The following is a 19,355-nucleotide window of genomic DNA, read 5'->3' as shown; positions in this document are numbered from 1 at the left end:
TGTAATAAAACAAAGCACTAGCAAAAAGGAATTTCTATTGAAAAAATAAGTTAATAGGAAAGAAATAATGGAATAGGCTATGAAGTTTATTTATTTTATTTATCCAACACACATGAGGATAAACATGGTTGAGGATAATATAAAATACAAATATCAATCAGAATTCAATATAAATTAATTATACATACGAAGTAAAACAAAGAAATGCGAAAATGAAATAGTATTAGATACAGAATTATACTTACTATATATAACAATGGAAAAATAATTATAATTTACAAATATACGGTATTTTTAGTGGGTTATTTTACGATGCTGTATCAACATCTCAGGTTATTTAGTGTCTGAATGGAATGAAGGTGATAATGCTGGTGAAATGAGCCTGGGGTCCAGCACCGATGGTTACCCAGCATTTGCTCATATTGGGTTGAGGGAAAATCCTGGAAAAAATCTCAACCAGGTAACTTGCCCCGAACAGAATTCGAATCCGTGCCACCAGGTTTTGCGGTCAGATGCGCTGTTACTCCACAAGTGTGGACTTGTACGGTATTAAAGAAATACCTTATTTAAATGAACTGTGCCTTTTGTCTTACTTATTAATTCCCATTCGTTTATGAAACAACTACAAGTATGAATGTCAACTAGCTTATGCCAAACATGGATTATACACTTCACAGATGGGTCACTTCACTTCAATTGTACAGTACCTATATTATGAAATCCTACTATTCCATCTTTCAATATGGAGTAAAAAGAAAATGATTTCAGTGACATTTCATCTGCAATTAATATACATTATTTCTCTGTCTCACTTAAATTACTCACTTTCAACTTTTGACTAGAAAATATGAATTAATTTTGGCCAGCAGAGTAGGCCACTTTTCTGTCATTTGTCTTAGGCATCTTGTAGGAATTGTAGTATTGCATACCATAAACTTATCAGCATTAGGACTTAGAAAATACAGCGTTAGAGCCACAGTTATTTTTAGTTATTTTGGATATCACGTTCCTTTCTTACTATGATCCCTTAAATCCACTTGAATTTTCACAATGTGTGCTAAATCTTTAATTGAAAACTTATCACACAGATTTTTAAACTGGTTGCTATTTACATCCACAGACTGAGAATCACGTCTATTTTCTTCTGCAGATGATATTGAGGATACTTTACTTTGTAAATGCCGGTTTTTTCTTTGACGCCAGTTTCATTTTCTCTTTAACTTTTCTTTCCTAGGAGTGTGAGCTGATATCAACTTCATTTCCGACAGAAACAGTTATTTTGGAATATTTTACAGAAATTTCAGGATTGGTATAATTATTACTTGCATTTCCGTTTATGTTTTCAGTCAAAAAAATAAGACTGTATAAGTATTTAAAGACATGTATTTCTTCTTTCTATGTTAGGCTATGTCAGATGTCTTTCTCTATAAGTAAAACATGCCTACCTATTAAATTAACTGCATTTAGGTTAGGTGGACACATACTGTATGATTTTTAATTAGGCCCAACTTCCAGGACTATAGTTTTGTCTAAAAATAAGTACACCTGAACTTAGTGTGGATTAAATGTGTCAGAAAGATGCCAGAATTACTTAACTAAAATAGCATATACCTACCTCATTCTTAATACAATACGATATTATTACTGTAAACATTATGTTATACTGGTTTGCTATACACTACTGCTTCGACAGGGTCAGGTGTTGTGGTCTGCTCCATAGTGTCTACCTGGATTACTATGGAGAACGAGAAAAGCTGGTTATAACGTCATAGAGCATCCAGTTGGAAATGACTGATCTGAAGTGATGTGCTAGGAGTCAAACCCTGGTTACTATAGCAAGAAGTCGTCTGTTAGTTGACTAGTATATAGCATGACTTGACAAAATAAACAGGGTTAGTGCTTCTTTGAATGGAGTGTTGCAGGTTATGCATTGTCATATTGAAAAAAAAATTAAAAACATTATACAACTACTAAATAATCAGTGGACACGAGTTACTTCGAACGTTTTGTACTTGCTTCTTCTCCTACATGCGTCTTTTTCACTACCCCATTTGGCAAATAAGGGAATTTATACCTTGTATGGGTAGCTGTTGGGTTGCCTGTCTTTTTACAATAAGAACTGGACATAATCCTTGAATTGAATCTGTAGATTTATTTTATAAGTTATAACTTCCACTTTGAATTCTTTCGAGACCAGTTAATGTTAGTCATAGATTGATTTCACATGACCATTTTTTTATTGATTGGTTAGATTGGATTATACTACTATAAAAATAGGATGAAATATGGCAAATGCATTGAGAGAGAAGCTGCCTCACTATTACTTTCACCAACATAAACTTCACAGGATCTGCAGTAATTGCAGTAATTATGTGAGAGAGAGTCATCGAAGTTATGGATTCTGTTCTTATGTACTGTATATAACAATTACGAGGAGTGAAAAATATCTTCTTCTGTTTCCATTATTTCTGCAGTACAGTAAAATCCCTAGTATCCGGCACCCAAATAATCGGCAATACCAAAACACCGGCACTTTTGGGTAGGGCAAAAAAAAAGTCATTCATGCAAAAGGGAAGAGTCTGACGAAGATGTGAGAGTTTTTGTGGATCACACATGCCGCATATTGTGTTTACTCTTTACATTGTTTGCGCATGAAAACATAGACAGAAAATCCTGTTATGTCCCTGAGGTAGATTGGGTGACATCAGTAAGTTGCCGCTTGGGTCTTCCAAACAATGCTCAGAGACAATGTCTTTAAATTTACCACTTGAACTCGCCCACTTCAAGGAGGTGTTGGATAAGTCTAAATAGGAAAATGTGAAATTCTCTGTTCCTATAGCATGTAAAAGTTTTTCATGTGACAGATAGGATCATGGCTACTACTGCTAAGCACAAGAGGAAGCAAAAGCTTGAATTACTTGAGAAAATAGAGAAAGGAGTTAGTAGATCCAAATTAATGGACGAATATAAAGTTGGAAGTTCAACTTTATACGATATAAAGAAACAAGACAGTCAACTTCAGTGATTCATAAGTAACAATGAATCTATGAAAGTTGCGGAAAATCGGAAAACTGTACATCAGTCCCACTGTGAAGAATTGGATCAAGTTCTATATGAATGGTTCGCAATTAAAAGATCTGAGGAAATGTGCATTTCTGGGCCTATGCTACAAGAACAAGTCAAGGAATTACACCAGAAAATGAAACTGCAAGGTGAGTGTGGATTTTTCGTTGGATGGCTTAACAGATTCAAAGAGAGACATGGAATCCGAAAACTAGACGTTCAGTGAAAAAAGGAGTGCTGACGAAATGTCCACAGATCAGTTTATTAATCAGTTCCAGAAAATTGTGTCTAACCAGGCAGAGTTAAGGCCATAGGACCTTCTCTTACACTCAATCAGATTGATAGTGTGGAACAAATATATAACGCCGACGAGACTGGTTTATTATGGAGGTGTCTTCCTACAACAACACTGGCGTGTGCGACAGAAACCTCACCTAAGGGCTTCAAAGAAAACAATGATCGTGTAACTGGTATGGTATGTGGAAATGCTGCAGGTACACACAAAGTAACATTGACAGTGACAGCAAAATACCGAAATCCAAGGTGCTTCAAAAACGTAAAGAATCTCTCTGTCCATTATCAGGTACAAAAGAATGCATGGATGGATTGCCACAGTCTGGGCCATCAGTGTTGCCACATTAGGAAGTTCGCACGAATTTCATGTTCAGTGAATATTCGAACAGAAAATTAGAGTATTTTTGTATTAAGTGATGTGTTTCAATAAAGAAAATCCACACAGTTTTATGTTATTTAGTTATGATCAAGTGACTGAGAAATAAGCTTCATATGACTGCAGTTTCAACAAGTTGGCATCATAAAATACGAACAGGTAATTTTTTTAAATCTTTATTCAATTATCTGGCAAAATCTCGTATCCGGAACTTGTCTGGTCCCATTGGTGCCGGTTAAGAGGGATTCTACTGTATATCACTTGTCTCATATGTAAACTAATTGCAAACACACATTTATGAATTCGAATTTGCTTTTTATCACATTTAAGTTAATTAATCAGCAACTGATATTTAAGTTCAGTACACTACCTGGTTTCTGTTGCATGTGCTTCTAGCTGGTCCCATAGCTTATTTTGTCTGGGTGTCGGTTGCATTGTGCGCATAATGATGACGTGAAATAGTGTTACTGTCGCGGATGTTGCAGCTGTCCCTTCTGCAACTGATGGTGGACGGAAAAAATCTCAATCTGTCCACCTGGGCAGGAAACCGAAGTCAGCCAGCTGCGTTGGGAGTCAAATTCTGGGAGTTCCATACATCAGTCAAGAAGCAGATCAGAGTCCAGATATGGGACAAGTTATCAGACAAGCAGTGACCCAGGTTCAAAATACTGGCTCAGACATGGGTCAAGCTGCACGCATTAAATTCATGAAAGACCAGACCTTTCCCAATGTCCAGAATCTGGTCGTGGTCAGACCTGGTGCAGGCCAACTTGTCATCAAGGGCCAGATCAGGCCATCGATTCAATTGCCAATCACATCAGGTCCATTTCGATACACCACCCAGTTCTTGGGGAAGTTTTCAGACCAAATTCAACCTAGTTTTCAGCCAGGCTTGACTGTGGATCAAGCCAAGAAAATAGGAATGGTTACTGGTCCAGTCATGGGCCGTGACATTGTTTCAGGTGCTGTTTTGCCAGGCACCCAACCTGATGCACAATACTCACATGGAGGTAAGTTAAAGAGATGGGATATTTTCTATCAAGTGATGTCAGGTCATTTTTGTGCAGTTTTGTAGGCAAAGGTTTCTGAAATGGTTGGTCAGACTCTGGGTGTGAAGGATAGTATGATGTTCTGTGGAAGTAGTTCCTAAATACCTTCATTTGAGGTATAGTATCAGGTTTTCGTTTTGAGAGAGTGGAATAATAGTAGATAAAGTCTTGTAATATCAAAGGCACAATCCATTTCATATTTGTGTTGAGCAACAGTACATCTTCAGCAAATATATGCCATTGCCTTTGCTATTAGATGGTAAACTGACTGGCAGAAAGGCAATTCTTTCTTTGTATTACATATTCAGCTGGTATCAATCTGATGGATCATATTGACGTAGCAGTCATTGTGAAAAACTCGAAATTCAGAGACTGGATGATTGGGATTATGATAAGAATGGAAGAACAGCAAGCTGAAGAGTTCTTCATACTGACAAGGGAGTCCACTATGTTCCAGACACCGAGTTTGTTGAACTTTCATAAGATTACTCTACATAGATGGAAAAACAACACATGTCTAGAAATCTGTCAAATGGGTCTTAATTTTCGAGATGTTAGCATTTGAATTTTCTTATAGTGCTTATAAGACTAAAGTAAGAAGATAATTCTATTAAGGATCCTATAGCATAGTGAACTAGATGCTGGATTGGCGGATAATTCAAGACTACCTCTCGCCATAATGCTTTTATTTTACTTCTTAATTATTTCTATTTTAGATTATTATTTTTTTCGTTGTATTTTGTATAGTTTATGCATCGTTGTCAGTTCCTTTTATTACGTTTATTTTATCATAATATGGAAAGAGTACATACATTATATACTTCAACAGCATCAATAAAAGAAGAGTAACCTTGTAGGAATTCTTACAATGTAAGAAGAGGGAGTGCAAGTTGTTTTGAAAACTGTTTTTTTTTTTTAATGTTATGAAATGAAAGTACAATGCGTCTTTACCATCGTACCCATGATGATTGACCAGCTGCATGCAGGATGGAAGGCCATGCTTCTGCTGCTAAGACGACATGTATGCTGATGCAGCCAGTCAAGATCATTTCCATTCATATTAACACTATGACGTCTATAAATAAAACAGCTTATCTATAACTTGGCCTCTGGTGGTATTCGTTTAGCTGAGATGGAGAACAGATCATTTCGTCATGGTAAACAGATATTCATTAAGAGAATGTATTTACATATACAGCACGTACATAAAGAATATAAAATTGTGTGCTTCAGTGAGGTAAAAATTCAGACGTAAATTTCCTGACAGGCCAGTACCCTTTAGAAAAATAATATTAAAAGGTAAAGGTATCCCCGTAACATGCCATGAAGGCATTTGGGGGGCATGGAAGTAGAGCCCCATGCTTTCCATGACCTCGGCACTAGAATGAGGTGGTGTGGTTGGCACCACACTCTGACCGCCTTTTATCCCCGGGAAAGACCTGGTACTCAATTTTATAGGAGGCTGAGTGAACCTCGGGGCCATTCTGAAAGTTTGGCAACGAGAAAAAATCCTGTCACCACCTGGGATCGAACCCCGGACCTTCCAGTCCGTAGCCAGCTGCTCTACCAACTGAGCTACCTGGCCGCCAATATGATGATGTAGTTGTGCAGAATAAGATTGTTTCGAAAAATATCTTCGAACAACCAAAGCCAACAAGTTTTCTATAAATATGGGAGAGATGCTAAGGGCTACCTGTGATGAGCGAAACAACAGTTAAGAAGCATGATGGCAGTAAGTCAAGGACACAGCAAAGACAAAAATTCCACATGTGATGTGCAATTATGAACTTGTGCTGAAGGAAAGGATGGTAAAAAAAATATTACGAACAGCAAGAAAATATGCATCAATGTCACTTATTTCTTCACTTTCTATAATGTACTACAGTGTGTCTTCATCATGCATATGATGATTGATTGACCACATGCCTGGTGGGAGGCCGTGCTGAGATGGCAAGCGTGCTCATGCAACTTAACTTGTTAAAACTTACAATGGAGCTACATGCACAATATCTGGTTCTCTGATCAATATCTGTCATTCTGTGATGCTGCATGGCCATGCAGATGAAATCAAGCCTCATCATAAAAGAAAAGTGATCGGGGATCAAGTTCTTCATTATTTACTTTTTCTAGCACCTAATTACAAAAATTAAGCCTGGGATTGTAATTCATGACATGATGGAATTCTGTATGGTTTTAGTTTCAATAATTTTGTTGCCACTCCCACAGATGCTTTAGAAATCACTGTCTGCTATGCTATGTCTCACAGACTTGCGTGGGCCATGCTCTAATGCTGCACCAATTTCATCCAGTTTTTTCTCCGTAAGAACATGGCACTTTTGTCGTCTTTTTCTGTCATTTACAGAACCTGTTTCATTGAATCTGTTAAATAACCTTAATATTATTTTTCTTTGTCTGGTACCTCCACTGTGACCTCTCTGGTATGAGTAACTCTGCCAGTACAGTGCCTGGTTTCATTGGATACACACAAGCCCCCCCCCCCCACCACCAACTTCAAGGTTATACAGCTTGTAAGGGGGAGAAAATAAGTACATACATCATAATTTATTATTTATGTTACAGTAATCTTTATGCAAACTCTATGATATGGTACAGTGATAATTTAGAAAACTATTTTAAATTTTTTTAAAATAACGAACTGAAACATGGTTTGCCAGTATACAGTGATTTGGAACTGCATTGTGAACTCAATGGCTTAAAGCTCTGTAATGATAATTGAAATATTCTACAGAGAAATATGTGCGGAAATAGAATTACGTACGTTATAGTAATGGGAATTAATATGATCTCTCTTACTGTGGATTTTAATTCACACTTCAAGACTATGTGACTTGAATAATACGAGGACCATACACAGAGAGCATCAAGGAGTGAAAATTGAACTCCATTTGACATATTAATGAAAAGGAATATATTTAAATTTATAAGTTCTACCAGAATTATCCTGCCTGTTGAAATTGATTTAATATCAGACAATGAATTATTTTCTAATAATAATAAAAAAATTTATGCATCTGCTAATGCAAGAGTAACTATGTTCAAAAATCTTAATAACTTTGTTTGAAATGTGACGTAAACCACATTAGTATATACAGAATGGAATGACTCCTAGTGTAGCTCATTGTAATTTTTGCAGTTTTTTCTTCTATGTCCTTACTATTTATTCCTCTTTCGAAAGCTATGTTTCGTGCATTCATATGTTGCCAGTGGCTTATTTTCTCATTGCTTTTTAATAATTTTAAAATGTAATAAATCAGCAAGAATGACAATACATATTAACTGTGTAGTTATTTCTTAACGAGAAAGCTTGCATGTTTATGTAAGTTTTGTTCAGTGCTGAAATCATGAATCTGTTTCAGTTCTACAGTTCTACTTGCAAATCATCTACACATATTAGTAAATTATTAATCTTGTTGAATAAAATCTAGTGTTTGATAATTAATTTTGTTTCATACTTCTTTCTTAGCCATTGCCGCTTTAAGTGGTACTGCACAAGATTCATACATGTGTGACAAATTTGGAATATTTTTTGTTTAGATATTTGATAGTAAAACTTGGATATATATTTTTTTACTTGGTTATTTAACGACTCTATATCAACTACTAAGTTATTTAGCATTGATAGAGAGATAGTATTTGGCGAGCTGAGGCAGAGAATTCGCCATAGATTACCTGACATTCTCCTTACAGTGGGGGGGAAACCTCGGAAAAAACCAACTAGGTAATCAGACCAAGTGGGAATCAAACTCGTGCCCGAGTGAATTCCGGATTGGCAGGCAAGAGCCTTAGCTGACTGAGCTATGCTGGTGGCTCACTTGAACATTACAGAGGGACAAAATATGCTCAAATATATATTTACCCTTGGGTTCCGACTTTTCAAAGTTTAATTTTATGCACTTCTTTACAATGATTTCATCTTATCTAACATCTGCCTTCAGTACTAATGTCCCTGAACTCCAATGCAGCTCAGTTCATCCCTAGCTGTTGACATAAATGGACATTATCGCTTGCTGAAAAGCAGCTATGCAGAAGACATGGTGATATTCACAGCCAGATCCAGGTGATGTGAGCAGACCATGGACTATTAATTGTTGAGGATGTGACGGAAACAATGACTGTGAAGGAAAATGTTAAATGTCCAACAATGAAATGGTACAAAAAAAGCCTTTACCATAAAGTATTACGAAAAAATAATGATTCAAGTAGTGAAGTAACCCTTAAAGGAAAAGAGGCGAAGGACAAAGAACCATAAAATTGTCCTTTTCTTACTTGGAGTAACAGGTACAATCTTCTTCTTCTTCTTACCATGTATTAAGCCTGATGGCCTATTACAGTCTCACTCCATTGTTTCAGCGGACGGCCCGAAGATCTTGTTCCTAAAGGGTGGTAATTTAGTGCTTGGCGTGGTATCCATGTTCTAGGCATCCTGAGTATATGAGATTTCCATTTCTGTCTATAATTTTCAATTTTCTTTAAAATTGGGTCGGTATTTAATTCTTTCAAAATATCCAAATTTTTCTTCTTATCTAATCTAGTATAGCCACAGTTCTTCTTAAAAACTTCATTTCATTCGCAGTGATGTGTTCATCATCAGGTGTTCATCACATTCACGTATGAAGATCTTTATGGTGAATAAATTACTACTACTACTATGGTCCAAGCTTCACTTCCATACATGAGAACAGGTCTTGCCAATGTTTTATAGACTTTAATTGTTATATGTTTTTGGACAAGAGAAGGTTTGAAAATGTTATTAATAGTATTCATTGCATAGTTAAAGTAATTCAGTTTTATAGAAATATGTTTTTCTTGTTCATAGCTCAAATGATAACCCAAATATTTAAAACATGAGACCTGTTCTACAGGTTTATTATAAAGGCAAATTTTGCTGCGGAGATGATTTTTTTCGGATGAATCCCATTACTTTAATTTAGAATGACTAAGGAAATGCTTTCAAGTCATACTACAGTAAAGGCTGGATGGAAAAACATGATGACAACAGGTACAATACATGCTGGAAATAGGTATGTCCTGAGATAATATGGGACTTGTGGCTACTGTTACTGACAATAAGTTGCAAAATATTTTGACTTGGTTTAATGAAAAATTTGGAACTAAAAGAGAGATCTATAAATACCAAACAGAAGCTGTAAAATTTGAAACTAAAAGAGAGACCCACAAAAACCAAACACGCTAATATCTGTGACATTGATGTAATGGTAATTTCCTTCTTCATGTGGAGAATCTTTGGAGAGATAGAATAACGTGTTTAAATAGAGGAAGATGAACATGAAAAATTAATATTTGTTTGTTATGTGACTCTTGAAGGAAAAGTTAATTTGTTTGTATCTTGTGTCCAACGACGTTTGGGAGAAAGATAAGAAATATAACGGGAAGTTCAAAACAAAAGTTCATAAAAATGTAAACAATAACATGTTGCTGCAGAATGAAAATGTACTTTCTCATATATGTATATCTGTAATATTCACAGTTTACAATAGCTATTTGAATATCAAAATGAAAGATGATTTTCATGTTTACTACGTAGTCTACTTTATACTTGCCTGTTAACTACAACTTTCATGGACAGTTACATATTTTTCTAGGTAAAAATAATGGAAGTGTTAGATTGTGCAAACACTTTCTTCTTTTCTTCAAAGAATATAAATAATATTACTGGTTACTTATATAGAATTAATTTATGAATGTATTTGCATTTTTCCATATTTCGGACACATTAAGGCACAAATATTTAAAAGTGAGAAGTTTGGAATATGGTTTTTGTATTTTTTATTTATTTGACAATTAAACAGAGATCTCTGAGACCTCATATCTCGAAATACTTTCTGTAAAAACCACCTCATAACTTAATGGTTAAAATTAATTGATTTTAAATTGTAGTTATTTCACAACTATTTCCTGCTGTCAATTGTTACGATTCATATTTGATAGAGTTTGCATTGTAATGCATGTTATGACATTAATTTTTTATATATCTATAAATAATAGTTCAGTATTAAGAAACCTGTAGTTTGTAAAAGTTTTAATCTTGGAGTGTTTTCTGTTTCAGTAAGAGTGAATTTTACTGAGTATGTGTAATTCATGTTAATTAAGTTTCCTTTCCTTCATTTGTTTGAATGTGTAGTATTTTCGTGTTTTAGTATTAAAAGTCTTTAGATAGACAGGCTTGGACATGACATTTTAATTGTACTGCATCATTAGTATTTCTTTCAGTATGTTAATGCATAAACCAAAATTTAAATTCATAATTTTTTCGTTAAGTTATGATTATATACCTTCTTACAATTTCTGTGTGTAATTTGTTGACATGTATAATATGGTTGAGCATAGAAAACATTGTAGTGTTGCTGTTTCCAGATTCCAATGTGATGCTGCCAATGGGTCATCGTACTTTGAATTCTGGAGATGTTCACATAATGACTTCACCTTCAAGAACTTCTGGTTCTGTTGCTGGAAATATGCCCATTTTATATTCTCCACCGAAATCTGGTAATAATAAGGGTTATCTGGATGAATATGTTAAATTTATGGAAGCCAAGAACAACAGAGGTCGAGATAGGCTGAAACTAATAGAGCAGCGAATTGCTGATGAAACCAATTCAAGCCTTGTTCAAGCACTGACAACAGGTGTGAATAATGGAAGGAGTGGACAGAATGACAATTTGAAAGTTGAGATTGTAGACAAGAGCAGCTCTGTGCTACGAGATAATCTTCTTGAGGGTTGTGGAATGAAAGCATCTGTAAGTGTGACAGTAGTAAATCCTGTTGTCACTACTCACCAGATAGCAATTGGTTCTACAAATGTAGGAGAAGTGGATGGAAAGGAAATAATTAAGTCTGGTGTTATGAAGACTGAACTTTGGAAAGGTGCAGATAAAGTGAGAATACAACTTGAAAAAATTAATAATGGAACCAATGAAACAAATCCCGTGAAAGTTGAAACAGTTAAAACGGAGGCAATTAAAACAGAAACATCTACGATTGTAACCAACTCAGCTGCATTAACAACTACTACTAATGTAACTAGTACAGTGTTTTATGGGTCAGGGACTGATGAATTGAATAGAGGCCAATTTGTTGCCGCAGGAATGCCATCACCTAATGATTCATTGGAAGTAGAAACACACAAGTTGATGAATGCTGTGGGTGGCCTGCTGAACCTGAAGAAGAAAGAAGGCAGTGGAGGTTCACATTCCCAATTAACAAAGAAAACATTGCAGAAGTTGGCAGCAGTCAGTTTAACGTCAGTTCCTATTTCCAGGAAACAGACAGTTGATACAGGACAAACTTCAAGTCATCACTCTGATAACACATTACTTACAAGTTCTGAAAGATCAAATTGTAACAATAATGGTAACATTATTGAACGCAGCTGTAGTGTATTTAAGGTTGACAATCAAGGTGCAGACCCTAAATTGGACAAACCAAAACCAAAGTCTCAAGCGAAGTTATATTACCAGATAAATCATAAAAATGAGCGATATCTATGCAATACTGAAACAGGAGAAATCAAGCCAATAACTACTGCTAAGCCTGCAAGAAGATGGAATCCACCCAAAGCAAGAGATGTTCCTATACTGAAGGGAAGTAGTGTTACAGCAAGTAATGGAGAATCTAAGAAGCCTCTTGTGATACCACCTGTGCAAAAAGTTCGGATTGGTATGCCACAACCCAATGTAATCCCTTTGTCAACAAGTATAATTGTAAATCCTGATTCATTCCAGCACATTTCTAAACCTAGCCATGTTAACATTAAAGTTTCAGGAATTTCCGGTACTTCACCCACTGTTTCAAAAATGAGTCCCTCCCACCAAGCACAAACAAAAACTGGAAATATTAAATTAACTAATACATCCATAACTTCATCTTCAAAGCTGAGTCAGTCTGAGTTGGTAGTAAAGCCGAGTCAAATCTCTGGTCAAAATATGCCCGTTTCAGCCACTCATGTTCCAAAATTGGTCATATCTAGAAAATCAGTAGCGCCTTCAGCAACAGTAAATGAACAGAAAACAGTGTCTTCGACAAACCGCAAGCCAAATCGCAGAAAGCCAAAGTTTATCATCCACAATGCTCACGGTAGAATGTCAAGTCATCCAATTGCATTACAAGAAGCTTTGAACTCTTGTGTTGAAAGTTTGCTGGCTTGTGAAAAAGATGATTCTTCTCTAATGCAGTTTCATTCTTCAAACACTCACAACACAGTCACAGAACCTAAGAAGCCCCTCCAAAGTTCTTTGTCTGAGGAAACGGATGTGACTAGTAAGGACATGCCGATTTTATCACAATCAGACAAAAATTTGCCATCACTGGGACGTGAAGTGACTGTAGAAACTACAACTGATGTCACCCCACCTCTGCTCGAAGCAACCCCTCCTCTTCTGGAGTTAGCCAGTATATGTTCAAATTCTAACGATGATGGGAGCAGCCAACCACCACATCTGACGCCAGAAAACAGTACCATTATCAGACCTCCTCCTCCTCCCAGCACAGCACACACCACTTCAACCAGTAGGAAATGTAAGTATATCTTGAGAAAGTAATGTAATTCTGTGAAGAATAAATTTTTGATTCTAGGTTTAGATTTTCAGTATACTACAGTATATACTTCTCAGTTATTGTAATAATACGTACCAGTGTGTTAGGGAATTCGAATGTTAAATGTTGTTGTTGTTATTATTATTATTATTATTATTATTATTATTATTGTTATTATTATTATTATTATTAATTTATATACCTAAATAATATAACAATTCGAGCCTATGTTTTAATATGCTTAAATGCAATTTGTTGAGAATTCATTTTTTTTCAGTTTGTCTTGTCATATAATTTAACTCTCTATATATTTGTAGACCGACTGGGAAAAATGCTTCATGTCCACTTTCAGTGCAAAAGGTATTGATGCTGCCATCTAGTGACTTAGTATGAACACTTCACATGCCTACAGCATGAAGCAGAGGAACTATCTGAATCATATGAAAAGCCACTTTGAAAGTTGGCTGCCAGGAGAAATAATGCTTAACATCCACTTAATAGTATACCGGGAATTATCTCAACACCAAGAATATTTGACATGAAGCATTTTTCCTGCTTTGTCTTCAGTTGAATATTGGTAGTGCGTCTCTGCTTGTTGTTATTTAACCATTTTCATCAGAATAGAAATGAGTTTATAGCAATACAAAATCTATTGCTATTAAATAACAAGCAAGATAGTCTTGGCATGCAGTGGATCTTTAAGGTACAGATGAAATATTATATATAGCTTCAAATTGATGCCATTTTGGAAATTAAACCTAATATAATCAAAGCATGAAATGCAGTACCTAGGTTTTAGTGTCCGTTTTCGCAAGAAATTAATTTTTGATGGACTTTTAAATATTGGCACATTTATCTGTGAAACGACATTACAGGGTTTATTAGAAGTTTCTTGTTTGAAATTGACTCTGGCAAACTCTGTTGAAGGTCTATAAATGTTGTAATTATGTTTACGCATGAGTTATTCACACTGTAACCAGATTTCATAATTTGACACAGCTTTCATTATTTTATATATGAAGTGTTAACATGACATGATGTTTCTTATTATTTTATACAAGAAGTGTTACCATGTTGTGCTCAGAAATTTAATTCCTTTTCCATTTTCTTATTTTTTCTTACCTTTTTAAAATTTTAATTCATGAGAATTTAATCATTGTTCAAATGACGGCAATTTACTTTGCCCTCTTCAGTTGAGAACAATTTATAAAGTCAGCAGGACAATTTTTCTTTCCTTGATCAACTCTACAAGCACTAGGGAAAGAAATAACTATTATTCTAATAAGATAATATTGCAGAAATTATACTAATACCGTGGCTTGTATGTGTCTTCAGCAAAGCTGTTGCAGTCATGAAGAGAGTTCAAGGGTCTAAAATAAGCAGTGCAATGTAAATTTACATACTTTTTATTGTAGATGCAGTTTAATTCAGGAAACTTAAAATTCGTATGAAGGAAAATAGTATGACAGACATTGAGTGTATTGTTAGATTGTATAATATTTGCTCATATTGGGTTGAGGGAAAACCCCGGAAAAAAACTCAACCAGGTAACTTGCCCCGACAGGGAATCGAACCCGGACCACCTGGTTTCACGAACAATTACTCCACAGATGTGGACGAGAGTAAAAGATGTTACAGGAATAGTTTATTAAATTAATTGTCATTTGCATGCTGTTGCACAGAGGCAACAGTATATTCTGCCTTGTTCCTACAATTTATTGTAATGGATCCTGAGTTGCGTTCATAATCAAAGAATTCAATATATTTTGGTCCTTTGAAATGTTAGCCAGTAATCTGTTATCTGTATTCAGGCATTGATTGCTAATGTAGAGCAGTATGCTTTGATTAATTCATTCATTGTTTTCTGACCAAGGGCAAACCCAACATTCTCCAATCTTTCTATTTTCTACCTTTCAGTTCTTGCATTCAATTCACATATTATATTATGTTGTCTATCACTTGACATCATCTTCTGCCCCAAATTTTCTCTCGTTCACCATTCCTTTCATTGCATGGTACTGTAGGCAGTTTTTTATTAGCCAGGAACTCAGCTAATTTCCTTTCCTCTTTCTGATCAGTTTGAATATTATTTCTTCTTCAACCACTCCTTCTAGCACAGCTTCATTACTTATTCTGTCTGTCCATTTCACACACTCCATTCTTCTCCATATCCACATTTAAAATGCTTCTAGTTGATTCTCTTCACTTCGTTGTAATGTCCATGTTTCTCTCTCATACAATGCCACACTCCACACAAAGCATTTCACTTGTCTCTTCCTTGACTTCCTGGCAGCAGCTCATATTATTACTTACACCATAACCCAAGTATTTGAAGCTGTCCACTTGTTCTGCCTCATTTCGAATTTGCACATTTACCTTCTTTATTTATCTTCCGATAACCATGGTCTTCGTCTTGTTTGCATTTACCTTAATCCCATACTGCTCACGACTGTCATTTAGCTTCAGTAGCATATCCCTTAGTATCATCTCCTCTTCTGCTAACAATGCCATATCATCGGTAAATCTTATACAATTTATTCGTCCTTTCAGTATCACTCCTCTCCCATTCCGAAGATAGTTCTTCACTAAATCTTCCAAGTAGATGTTGCACAGGGTAGGTGATAAGGTCAGCCTTATCGTATTCCACTTCCTATTCCATTTCCCCCTGAAATTTCTTCTCCTATCCTGACTTTGACATGCTTAGATTAGAGGTGGGGGGGGGGGGAAATTGTGAACAGTTTGAAAAATGGAGCAGCAGTTCTAGAAAAAGAACAGAGGATTGGAACACACTGTTGCAAAATAACAATTGTGAACAAGCAGGAAAATTTATTTTGGATCCAGACTGTTATCTCATATCGCACATCGGATACAAGACTGGCACAACTCAAAAAAAAATTAAAATTGAGTTAGTACCATAACTGGATAGCTATAACAATGTTCTACCAAATATAAGACTGACACATCTCTAAGTCAACTGTTTCACGACAGATGGGGCAAAATTCAGTGTTTCACTGAAGTAAAAATTATTTATATTAGCTACAAAACAGACACAACTCGAGTTGTATCAAAATATTCAAGTTTGAGTTGTGCCAGTATTGTATCTGATGTGCGATATATGGTTCCATATATTTTTTGTCAAACTTATGGTTTCTAATATTGCCTTCTTCTTGGCAGTAGTGCAACAAAATTTTACGAAATTCCACGACAAGCAAATGAGAAACCAGCATTCATTCATTTTTTGTTTGTAGAGTCTGCCTCCATGCTCTGATTTTGCATAGCGATAAAAACTTATAAAATGAACTGTATGAAATTGGAATTTATTTAGCTTTTGTTATGTGTATTACCAGTGCTTTTCTTCTGGAGAAAAAGGTGGTGGAACTCTGTAGAATCATAACAGGCAGAAAGATGGTTACTGTCCAGTGCATGGGAATTTTGTCGTTTTTGATCTCCTTTTCGTCCAAATTTAAGGCTTTTAAGGCCTAAGTGGAGTTCAAAGGAAAATAGTTAAAACGTAATTATTAACACATTTCTCTGTTCCATAACGAAAAATATAACATATGTTTCACCAGAAAAAAAGCACAGTGTGTTACAAAGATATAGAAAATTATAAATTATCTTTTGTACTTAGTAATAATGTGTAAATTGTGCTACTTTTATTTAATTTAATACCTTTTCTAGTTTAAGTGTCCCTTGGATCAAGACTCCACGTACATTCCCAAAATTGTAAGATTCATATCGGCTATTACATTCATTGTTATGTGGACCTCACAATTTTGCATATGGTGCCTCGATTACATTTATTACATAAACATTTTCTTGAGGACGCACTATTATACCTAAATTTCATACTTACTGTTTTATTCCCTTTTCTTACCCAAACGTCACATTCATGTTTTCCCTCCTGCCCTTGAAATATAGTTTTTATGCCTAGTCACTGCTTTGTACCCATCATGTACTTATCTCTTATTTCTCTCCTAATATTTATTTTTCAATTCTATTTTTCATTATTATCTAGTATTTATTTTATTATACTGCTTATTCATTTTTCTACTTTTCTTCCATTTTTATTAACTAATATACTATCTTCCCCTATAATTCTTATGACTATTCATTACTTTGCATTATAATGGTTTCGTTTTTCTCTTCACTATTTTCTACAACCTCTTATATCCATTCCCAACTAATTTCTTCCACTGTCTCCTTCATTCCAACACTAATGACTTAATTAAACCTATCCAAAATTGCCACTACCATTACTCTTTTCTTGATCCTTTTTTTGGTCAGTTTACTATTCAATCTCATTTTGCTTACTATCAATCACTAATCATTGCTTTATCCCTGTACAAATAGATTCGTTTTTAGATACTACATTTTTTTACATTAAACCACTGTTCCCTAATTTCATTCATTCGTTTCTTTCACTTATTTATCTCATTTGTTTTCTTTAATCTGTGATTTGTTATCCCAGTTCGTCACTTCATCCATACTTTTATTACATTTGTCTCGCTTTAGTTACTAATAATACTTACATTCAAAATTGTCACTTCCACTATTCCTTTCTTGATCCTTATTAATTTACTTACCCTCATCTCATTTTACTTACTACAAACCACTAATCATTGCTTTATCCCTGTACAATTAGGTTCGTTGTTATATGTATTTCTTACATTAAACCTTTGTTCCCTAATTTTATTTCGTTTCTTCCACTTATCTCACTTGTTTTCTTTATCCTGTGATTTGTTATCCTAGTTCATCATCTCTTCCATACTTTTATTAATTATACTTTGCTTACTAATAATACTTATCACTAGTAATTTGTTCACTATTTAAAAGAGAGGTGCGTTATTATATCTGATTCTTCCATATGTTCACTAATCATTTATTTTGCTCTTCTTTGTTTGCACTTCACTCACTCAGCTTCCTCGTACTGTGATTTGCTATCCTAACTCGTTCCCTCCCCATACTTTTCACCTCCTTTACTCTTTCTTATCGACTCATTTAACGTTTTACATAACTCCTCGGATCTTTCTTTCATTACACTCATAAAATTCTCAAAATCCTTAACATGCGCTAGATTTGAATCTTCTACATTTTCCGTCCCTACTGTATCTTTGCATTCATTTCTCATCCCTTCGTCTAACACCCTATTTATAAAATAAATTCGTGTATGCATTTATTCCCGACAGTGTGTTACATTGTTCAGTCTCCTTGAACTTGCTACATATTGTATGTGCCATGAGTTCTAGCTCACAGCTCAGATTCAAATTGTTATTTTGGAACTTAAATGGGAATGTGGTATTTCAGGTGTATAGGAACAGGAGGAACAGTTCTAGAAGAAAAGGCAGCTTTTCCCATCTCTAATTTTAATGAATTGACAAATAGAATTCTCATTTAAGCTACAGTCTCTAGTTTCTTGAAAGAAGTTGGAGAGGTGCCTGGAAATTGATACTCTCCACAGTTGTGTTTTAAAAGTGATGATTGTTGATATTCATGGAATTCAGTTAACGAAGGTGTTGTAATGACATTGGATTTTAATATGATAGGCCCTGAATACCTGGAAGGTATCTTGCAGAATTCACCTCCAAATCTCAAGTTGGAGAAGGCATTCAACAACTACTGGAGCCGGACATCTCCATTCTGCTCATTATGTACAGCATTCAGCATAGGCCGGGTGAGAGGATCTCTGTCTAGTAGAAACTATTTTGAATGTTCTTGTACTTTTTTTTTTCCATCTTTGTATTCCGTGTGATTAACCTTTCAACCACCTTATGTAACTTTGAAATTGGTCATTGTTAATGAATATACCTTCTGTAGTGGTGAATTTTAACAATGGTATTTGAATATTTTAGGGTTGTAGCAGTGGAGTCATGCCTTCTAATTGGAAGGATTGTCAAGTGATTGAGAAACCTGAGAAGAGTTCTGTATGGCTTTCTGCAAGCCATTTTACCTGTAACAAGGTAAGTGTATGCTGCGCTTCAGTTGCATTCTCTGAAATCAGT

General features: G+C 35.1%; 1 protein-coding gene across 7 annotated transcripts in view; it reads left to right on the top strand.

The window, feature by feature from the left end:
* The window catches only part of LOC138707697 (lysine-specific demethylase 4C-like), a 141,321-nt gene that overhangs the window by 91,767 nt on the left and 30,199 nt on the right, over window positions 1–19,355 (top strand). For 6 of the 7 annotated variants that reach the window (XM_069837513.1, XM_069837512.1, XM_069837509.1 and 3 more), the window contains 4 exons: window positions 4,219–4,743; window positions 11,179–13,338; window positions 18,900–19,027; window positions 19,206–19,313. In XM_069837513.1, the coding sequence (XP_069693614.1) occupies window positions 4,219–4,743; window positions 11,179–13,338; window positions 18,900–19,027; window positions 19,206–19,313 (2,921 nt within the window). The remainder of the gene's footprint in view (window positions 1–4,218; window positions 4,744–11,178; window positions 13,339–18,899; window positions 19,028–19,205; window positions 19,314–19,355) is intronic. The other variant, XM_069837515.1, reaches the window with a different exon arrangement.

Source organism: Periplaneta americana, chromosome 10 (assembly GCF_040183065.1).
Source record: "Periplaneta americana isolate PAMFEO1 chromosome 10, P.americana_PAMFEO1_priV1, whole genome shotgun sequence".
Lineage (NCBI taxonomy): Eukaryota > Metazoa > Arthropoda > Insecta > Blattodea > Blattidae > Periplaneta > Periplaneta americana.
The sequence above is the reverse complement of the archived record's forward strand: the minus strand, read 5'-3'. Positions and strand labels throughout refer to the sequence as shown.